The 10,016-nt window shown below is 35.2% G+C and overlaps 1 protein-coding gene across 8 annotated transcripts in view; it reads left to right on the top strand.

The window, feature by feature from the left end:
• Window positions 1-9,621, top strand: part of LOC125674781 (uncharacterized) — a 58,056-nt gene extending 48,435 nt beyond the window's left edge. For all 8 annotated transcript variants that reach the window (XM_048912062.2, XM_056158714.1, XM_056158715.1 and 5 more), the window contains 8 exons: window positions 125-164; window positions 2,171-2,520; window positions 2,655-2,724; window positions 3,865-4,964; window positions 5,072-5,111; window positions 5,201-5,603; window positions 5,772-5,950; window positions 6,439-9,621. In XM_048912062.2, the coding sequence (XP_048768019.2) occupies window positions 125-164; window positions 2,171-2,520; window positions 2,655-2,724; window positions 3,865-4,964; window positions 5,072-5,111; window positions 5,201-5,603; window positions 5,772-5,950; window positions 6,439-7,824 (3,568 nt within the window). In that variant the 3' untranslated portion in view covers window positions 7,825-9,621. The remainder of the gene's footprint in view (window positions 1-124; window positions 165-2,170; window positions 2,521-2,654; window positions 2,725-3,864; window positions 4,965-5,071; window positions 5,112-5,200; window positions 5,604-5,771; window positions 5,951-6,438) is intronic.
• The last annotated feature ends 395 nt before the right edge of the window (window positions 9,622-10,016 follow it).

Here is a 10,016-nt window from a genome sequence, read left to right as displayed (position 1 = left end):
TTAATTCAAGAGGTTTTGTCGTATGAAATATTTATTTTACGGTACAACATAACGAATGAACTTTTTGTGCAGATATCTGGGTACTTTTAAGATTATAGACATAATTTTGGAAATATTTTTTCAGTGAAACAAAACAAGATATTGAAGAGAATGACTCATCAGTGGTAAGTTACAATGATGTATAAATTATTCTCTCAAACCACTTAATTCAAAGTATACCTATCTTTTTACAACCTATGGTGAAATTAATAGATATAGCTTTTAAAGCTGTTGCGATATGTTGTTAATAGCTCAAAAGGCAGCTGCGACATCCTCACATGTAGACGAGCCACTGCTCAAGTACCAATCTCTTAATTGGTAATGGGAAATTGAAATGTGTTTTTACTGTTTGTGATTAAATTGTGGAGTTCAGTAATAACATTAATAACATAATTATATAGTGTCTGTCGAAGTCTATTACAGTCACCGTTGATATAAGAAATCACTTCTATAATGTAAGAGCATGCGCGGAATTCTACATTCTCTGTGTATCTCATTTTCCAGGGACACACTCGAAAATAACAGCATATAATTCTAAAACAACCATATCAGTTTAAAAAGCTTAGCTAGCCTTATAGATGATTTCAATAACATTGGGGGGTTTTCACCGTGACTCAGTTATAAACATACAATTTACTATACACAGGGTTATTTTGTCCCTTGTTATTCCCCCCTTTTACAATAGCAAACGGTTTCACGGTTTACCCCGTTGCCGAGACACAATTGTGTTTTTAAACAAAGGTGAGAGGGTATTCAAAACGAATTCGCACAATCTTAAATTAATTCGCCCACTGACAAAGAGGACGAAAATAGAACGAAGGCGAATAATTCCATATATGCAGCAACAATATTTACAGGAATTTATATTCAATGTTACATTTTGTAAAATATGAACTTGTAACACATGTAATACTTTAATTCACGACCTTTCATTCTTAATGTACTAAAGAAAAACTCTAATTTATCGTACATATTGCAATGATAATGGTTTTGCAAGTTTAGTAATAATTGATATACTACATCTCACTCGATGCCAACTGATTTAGAATTTGTGTTTATTCGATCCTTTACATTATACACATTAATTCATTTGAAATTGTCTCTACAAAAGAACAATGCATACAGAGATTCTCACCAAAGCAAAGTGAAGGAATCTAATTTTATCATTTATTTCTTACTATGATAAAGACTGTGTCATTTCTATTTTTAATGTGGTTTCTGTCATTTTCCAAACCAATATGTGTTTATTAGTCTTAAATATTAGAAATGTTATTCGTAAAAAATGCTTGCTTAATGGAAATTGGATATTGGGTGCAAGAAATAGAATTTGTAGAAGTGTTTCCTACGAATCCTAACGTAAGCAAGCCTTACTGTATTTTCGTCTTTCGGGTTTCTCAAGATTAAAATATCTGACGAAAAGTTTAGTATCATTTTTATATAGAACATTGTTTTGGTACAGAAATATGCAAAATGGTTGATATGCAATAGTATTCAACAGTGTTCAGAAATTCGTTAACTAACGATTTCTGGATGATATATTTATTATGTTTTGTAGTTTGTAATTCTAAATTTAAAAAGTGTACCGCACACGTGAAGTTTCAGTGTCACATAGATAACAATAATGATAGACAAGAAAAGTTGAATTGCTAATGCGAGGAAATGAAATATTCAGTTTCATTTGTATCGATCACGTGTGGATCCGGGTTAGAATAGGTCCTAAGTACCCCTTGCTTGCCGTAAAAGGCGATTAAATGGGGCGGTCCCTCGGAGGAGACCGCACAAACCGGGGTTCCGTGTCACAGCAGGTGTGACACGATAAAGATCCCTCCTTGCTTAAAGGCCGTAAGCGCCGAGCATAGGCCTAAATTTTGCAGTCCTTTACCGGCAGTGGTGACGTCTCCATATGAATGAAAGATTCTCGAGAGGGACGTTAAACAATATCTAATCAATCAATCAATCATTTGTATCGTGAAGAAATTATGATAATACTTTTTAAAAATACAATAGGAACTTGCGATAATTTCTGCACAACAGGTTTGCATTGCTTTGAACACCCTAATGCAAAATATACATTTAAGCCTACAGTGGTATTGGTATTTGTATTAAAGCGTATATTGCTATACCTGTGTAGGTAAATGATCCAGTGAAGGAAACGATCAACTGTTCCTTATGTGCAGACAAGCAAGATAGTGATGTTGCTGAAGCAGAGTTACACTGCAAAGATGAGGACATTTTCTTGTGCAATGATTGCGGAAGACGACACAAACTAGACGACGCGACCAAACATCATGAGATATTGAGGCTTCAAGATGGTGAAATGATTTGTGATCTTTGTTTGGACTCCTCTATCATAGGTTATGGTTATTGTCAAGACTGCGAGGATCCCGAAGTCTTTTGCTTACCTTGTTCACGACGACATTGTACAGAATATGTCGACCATACTATCTGTACTGACTTGAGATTGATTAGAAAAAGTGGAAGGTATTTATTCAAATTTTCCGTTCTGATTTTAAATTCCCCTTTGCATTTTACCTGAAGATTTTTACAAACCATTTAACGCCATATATATTGCATATCATTTTAAATATATAACGTTTCTTATATTATATAAATAGGTCTCTTGAGAATATACCACAGGAAACTAAAGATGAAAGTATTCGAGATATTAACAGCACTGAAAAACAGGTATATATTTTGAAAAAATCGACAAGTTCTTACTCACTTTATGTTGAATGTTGAACGAAGGGTGATCAAATTAATTTGATAAATTTCATAATAATATTGATGTTTTATACTATGAAATTCCATAAAAAATATCTTGATCTCTATGAACGTATTATGCACACGCCATTTAGATATATCGACGACGTTTTGTCTGTTAACAATAATAATTTTCATTCATGAAAGGCGAAGATAACGGACAGTGATCAATCTCATAACTCCTATAAGCAAAACAAAATAGATAGTTGGGCAAACACGGACCCCTGGACATACCAGGGTGGGATCGGGAGGAGTAAGCAACCCTGTCGATCATATATGATAATATGTCGATTCGATACACCTGGTATCCCTGTGAACTCAAAATAAAGGACACCACAGAGTCGTCCACTTCTGCTTCATACTTAGATATTTTATTTGAAATAGATATTAACGGCAAACTAACAACTCAACTTTATGACAAACGGGATGATTTCAGCTTCTCTGTCATCAACTTCTCATAGTTATGTATTTATCTAGATGATTAGAAATATGAGAGAAAAATATTCTCATATGTATAGACTCGGGTTTTAATGGTATTTTGCAATCCTCGGGTGGAATTACCTTATACTTCATGGCTACCCATAAGAGAGTTTTATCTTCCCACCATTTTATTTCACAATTTATTTGTTTTTGGAAGTTTTCTCTATATCTCCCTGCATTATGTTATGGTAATGCTGACAGTGTTATCACATTTATTCCCATGTTCAAAATGTAATTGATTTCTTTGTAATAAATATTTCATAAACAGTCATGACGTCAAAGAATTATATTTGGGTATTCAAAATACGAGTAGAACCAATTATTGCATGAATTTCTTAAGTAATTCAATATTTGTAGGAATTTTGAGATGCTTTTAACTAATGTCTACTGATTTCCCATTATAACATTATATTATTGCCTGGATTTTACCTGGCTAATATTTTTGGATTGTCCTTTATCAACATACCCGAGGAATAGTATCTTGAAAATGATTAGACTAATTGTTTTATAGTGCATATTGTTCCTTTTTACTCTTCGTTATTTCAATTCATATTCAATTATCAGTTTATAAACTTATTTGACCAGGGGGACTTGTTTCCTAAAGAAGCGTGCTTTAACTGCCGTGAAGAAAATCATTTGGTGGTAAATGTTTGTGTTTCATGCAAGACAAGACTATGTGAAGATTGCTCTTTCAAACATAACTCCAGAGATCATGAAACCGTGCTCGTGGAAGACTTCTTGGGAGGAAAATTTCCCTGTTTAACATGCAATGATGAAGCTTATCACCATTGTCGTTCTTGCAATTCTGATTTTTGTCACGAATGCAGAGTTGACCATCAAACAAATGGCTTACTTGATCATGAATGGCTTGATATAATATCACATGCCTTTATTTTGAAAGACACTGCATTACCAAAATGCGGTCGTTGTGCTGCGGATGATGACGTACCTGCGTCTGCCTATTGCCTTTCCTGTAAAATCCCATTGTTACTTTGTGATAACTGTTCGACAGAACATGAACAAGAGTATGCAGACCATGTTCTGTGTCATAATATAACTGATTACACCGCTGAGGAAGGATTTGAGGTAACAGCAGAGGAAGATTACTCAAGCGAGAACACAGTTATTAAATGCACACCTTGCACATTCAATCAAGATGATAATGAAGCCGTGTGCTTCTGTTTAACGTGCAAAGAACCCGAGCCAATGTGCGATAAATGTAGAGCACAACATCTCCGAGAGAAGAAAACACGAGGACATAAAATTTGTCACGACTTGGAGAAAATCCCAAAGCCAGAAACATCAAGCAAAGTCATGTGTGAAAATTGCACTTACAGGGGAACCAAACGCGTTGCTACTGGTGTCTGTCTGACTTGTAGAGAACCCAAGGCTATGTGTGACGACTGTATAAAATTACATTTGAAGCGGAAGAAATGTCGGAATCACAAAATCAATCGATATGTACAGCGGAAAATAGTACTATGCGAACCATGTAGATATGAAAATATTACAAACCATGCAACACAATTTTGCCTAGATTGTGAAGACCCTGAACCAATGTGCCAGAATTGTGCAAATCAGCATCTAAAACAACGATCTGGTAGAGGTCATTCTCTTAGTGCAGACATTAGTGAAATGGCAGAATTTCAAAGTGCATCTCTAAACGCTACCATGACTGCTGGAAGGTAAATAAAAGATATGTAAATCAGTTTAAGGTTATTTAATAAATTCATGTCTAATACAAGCTTAGCAAATTCCATTTTGACGTTTTATGCATGATGTCCCATTGCAGGATATCTACCTCAAAGGCAATCGAAGAGAAGATAACTAAGGTACAAGATATTTAAAATATATTATCAGATTTCAGTTCTGGTGCGGGATTTTTCGTACATGTTAATTTTTATTTATTTCTATCTTTTAGACACCTGGGAAACCAAAAGCGTTGCAAATCCGATCAGACTCGGTTAGAATCTTTTGGACTAAATCAGAGGAAATGGTGGACTATTATCAAATTCGTTATAAAAGTAAAGGTGGTGAAGAAAAGTGGAAATTTGCTGAAACCGACAATAATCACAACCAAATAACCATCAGTGGTTTAATGGCCGATAAAATGTATGTTTTCCAAGTTCGAGGTGTATTTGAAGATCAGGAAGGGAGTTATGGACCTGCAAATGATGCGGTGAAAACAACTGAATCGTTGGCTACATACTTGCTCAAATTTTCAATTCGAATAGACGATAAGAATCCACCAAAGTATCAGCTCCTAGCTCAAGAACATAAATCATGTAGAAACCCTACAGCAAAAACAAGGAAGTTGATTCTTGGTGTGTTGATATTTTTATATTCTGGCTCTTAATTAATCTCTCATATAACTTCATACTATATGGACTCCCAACCTACGTTTCGATAAAGAAGGTATCCAGATACCATATACATGTACATGTATTAGTATTTGTAGCTATTCTGTATGTGTTTAATGTTTTGAATTATAGGCAATCCAAATCTGAGATCAGAGGATGAAAAAACAATCATGCTAGTTGGGGCAACTGGTTCTGGGAAAAGTACACTAGTTGATGGTATAGTGAATTACGTCATGGGTGTAAGTTTTGATGACCCGTTCAGATTTACCCTTGTGCAGCTAGAAGAGGAGGAAAAAAAGACACATAACCAGGTTCTACATTCAATGTCAGTTGTTTCAAATCAAAATTTAAAAAATTATTGGATTGAATATAGAGATTTTGAAAACATTTCATGTGAGATGAAAAAGTGAAGATAAAGAATAGTGGTCAAGCTTATAACTCCTATAAGGAATACAAACTTAAGAGTTGGGCAAACACAGGCCCCTGGACATACCAGAGGTAGGACCAGGTGCCCAGGAGGAGTAATAATCTCCTGTCGACCGGTCACACCCGCCGTGAGCCCTTTATGTTGATTGGGTAAACGGAGTAATCCGTAGTCAGAATCAACATCTGACCCAATGGCAGTTGCATTGGCAAACTAGTTTGTGATAACGATCAAATTTGCAATAAAATCGACTCTAAGTCTTTTCTTGAGTCATGTTAAGCACATCTTCAATTGTTGTACATGTATGACTGATGTACATATCTAGCTATTGTCGATGGGTTGTTGTTTTTTTTAAATTATTCTAATTTATTATAGGCAATTTCCCAAACAGAGTGGATAACTGTTTACAAAATAGCGCCACAAAAGGGAAGTCGATTGTCGTACACTCTCAACATCATCGACACGCCGGGGTTTGGAGATACCAGAGGAATAGACAGAGATCATGCTATAATAGACCAAATCCGTCATCTGTTTTCGGCTAAAGGAGAACAGGGAGTTCTCTTCCTTGATGCCGTTTGCTTTATTGTAAAGGCTCCAGATGCACGACTTACTATTTCACAAAAGTATATATTTGGTTCCATTATGTCGTTGTTTGGCAAAGATATTGAGTCAAACATTTGCACTTTAATAACATTTGCTGATGGCGCCGAACCCCCCGTTCTTGCCTCTCTGAGGGAGGCAAACCTACCATTTGGCTCTACTTTTCAATTCAATAATTCTGCTTTATTTGCAGAAAACAAAAACCTATCCTCCACATCACTGTCACTTATGTTTTGGGAGATGGGGTGTAATAGCTTTCAAATGTTTTTTAAGCAATTGCACCACTTTGAAACAAGAAGCCTTTCCCAAACGAAAGATGTTTTGCAAGAAAGAGAACAACTGAAAATGATCATATCTAATATTTTACCTCAGGTGAAAGCTGGTCTATCAAAACTGGCAGAACTGCGAGATCAGCTGGAGATATTCAAAAAACATAAGGACGACATAGAAAATAATAAAGATTTCACATACGAGGTTGAAGAAACAAAACAGTTTATGATTGATTTACCACGGGGTCAACACGTAACTAACTGTATACAGTGCCATATTACATGTCATGAGGATTGTATGTATGCAGACGACTCAGAAAAAAGGAATTGTAGTGCAATGAGAAATGGTTACTGTAGAATTTGCGTTGGAAAATGCATCTGGTCAGATCATAAGAACACCCCCTATATCTTTAAATATGCAACTGAAAAGGTAACTAAGACATACACAGAAATGAAACAAAAATACGAAGATGCAAAGGGTTCTACATTGACCCACGAAAGCTACCTAGAGGAACTCACTTATGATGTAGATTACCTTTTCGGAAATGTAAATATGATGATGACAGAAATGAAAAAATGCAAAGCTAGGTTAAAAGAGATAGCCTTGAGACCCGATCCTCTATCTGCAGTAGAGCACATCGATCTCATGATCCAAGCCGAGGATACAGAAAGACAGCCGGGGTACTGGCGGCGAATAAAGATGCTAAATGAAATAAAGCGCATGGCCCTGGTAGATAAACAAGTCGAGAACTTTGATCAAAATTTCCGGCTAACAAAAGGTGATATCTCTTCCGCTGTTGGTAAAACATTCGAGGGTTCTGGACGCGCTCCCAAGAAAGGGAAAGGAAATGTACTGATGCGTGGAGTCAGTTATTTGAAATCCTTCTTCTAGATGTGTGGAAGTACAACGGCTTAACATTATCAAAATGTTTTATAACACACATCGTTGCTTTAGACTGTAAAGAATTTCTTAACGTTAGCTAAATACAAGACAGAAATCATTCATACAGGGCATAAATATACGATATATCGCTATCCTTCTGAGTTATTATTTCAATGAATATCAGATGCCGGAAAATTGTATCTATATTATTTTTGAGACATGAATCCAATTGGAAAACATTTCAATATTATCTATATAATGTCTATATTTCAAACCTGCAAAATCATTGAAAAGGTTAATGGGTCTTAACTCTCACCAGAGTGTCTCAAACTATGAAAAGCAAATGTTGTGTGGATTTTCACCAAAAACATTCCAAGGAAGATATATTGATGACCTTGATCTTGGCCGTATGATATTGGACCCAAGTCTTCATTTTAACTATTTGATTTAATAACTCCCACCATAGGGCTGAACACTTCACCAAGGTTGCGATAAAACGTTCCTAACAATGGTACTTTAGAAACCCATTCTGTCTACTAGAATATTTCTACATGACCTACATCTATTTAGCTCCACCCTGGGACCATGAATTTGAAAATGTTGTTCGAGGTCACGATGTTCATCTTAAAGATTGCATGATTTTTTGAAGTTTTTGTTCACTGAAAACGCCCGAAGGGGCCGTGGCATTGAATATTCATAAATTAAGTTTAGATGATACATATCAATTTTGGTGGAGGTTGGAACGTACCTAAATTTACAACTCACAATCAATGGACGGACGCGTCATTGTCTCTATCTAAAAGGTTTAGAGTGCAAGTTGGTTTAAACAGAACGTTTCATACGTGATAAAATGTAAATGAATTTTTTTCAAAATACTGTAGAAAATGTTTTTATATGTATTCTTTTTCACATTATAACTTTGGAGATTGTTTCGTTCCATTATCATTGTATATACACATTCCATACATTTAATGTACTTCCATATGCCACTCTGTATCATTTCATTTGCTTTTATAAACGCTATATGCATGCCGTTTTGGGGACCCCCCCCCCCCGAATGTGTGTGCTTTTGATTTTTTTTCTTGTTTTCTGTTTTCGGAGAGGAGGGGTGTTAATGTACTCATTGTTTTTAATCATATCCTTTGTATGTATACAGATGCAAGAAACAAAAACATGATTTACTACATCTTAGCGTGGAGGCGAATCATGTGATTTTGATATGATCAATTACACGGAAAATGCCGAGGAAATTCAACACAAGGGAAAATTCAAAAACGCATTGTCACATAACTAAACTTATATCAACATTTGAAGAATTTCCTCAGAAACAAATCTATACTAAAACGGTAGTTCTCTGCGCGGTAGAAGCGGAGAACACCGACAGTTTTTTTTATTTCAGTCAAAAATGTTCCGACTGCCAAACAACTGTCAATATTCCCTGTAGCTACCGCGCGTAGAACTATCATTTTAATATCGATTTGTCCTGGGGAAAATTCTTCAAATGTTGATAGAAGTTATGTGACAATTCGTTATTCATAAAGGTGTTACTTACACGTTTAAATTTTCCCTTCTGTTGACATTTGTCCGCATTTTTTTTTTTTTTTTTTTTTGGTCATTAATCGTGTCAAATTCACGTGATTCGCCACTGTACCTAGGATATAATATAATAATTTAAAGAAAGTCATGCGGATTATTCAGTTTGCTCTAGTTTAAAATTCATTCTATAAACAATTGATTTGAATTTCAGTACATGTACAATAAGCTTGTGTGACAATGAATGCAAATAAAGAAGTAATTCATTTTGAATGTTTTTGCATTTATTCTCTTTCCAAAAACAAAAACGCACGTACAGCTCACGTTAGCGCTGATATGAATTATCTTACAAGAGGAATACCACATAATCACAATGGCCAACTTCCTTTTAAAACAAATGGGAAAATAGATATCAGCATTATATTCCTTGTCCATTTTAATTGAATTATTTATACAGCTCGATAGGTTTACTTTCACTTATTTTTTCAATTCTAAAATATCACTGATATCTTCTCCACTTTTCACCTTGTCAGTTTTCTCTGGTGTGTAATTCCTCATTGAATGTGCAAATACATCATGATGTCCGTCATATTTCTCCGAGATACAATATCTATCATTATTTATTCTACCCGTATATAACCTAAAGGTGAAGATAACGAACAGTGATC

The sequence above is a fragment of the Ostrea edulis genome, chromosome 3 (genome assembly GCF_947568905.1).
Source record: "Ostrea edulis chromosome 3, xbOstEdul1.1, whole genome shotgun sequence".
NCBI lineage: Eukaryota > Metazoa > Mollusca > Bivalvia > Ostreida > Ostreidae > Ostrea > Ostrea edulis.
Note: the sequence above shows the minus strand (reverse complement) of the source record. Positions and strands in the feature narration are given on the sequence as shown.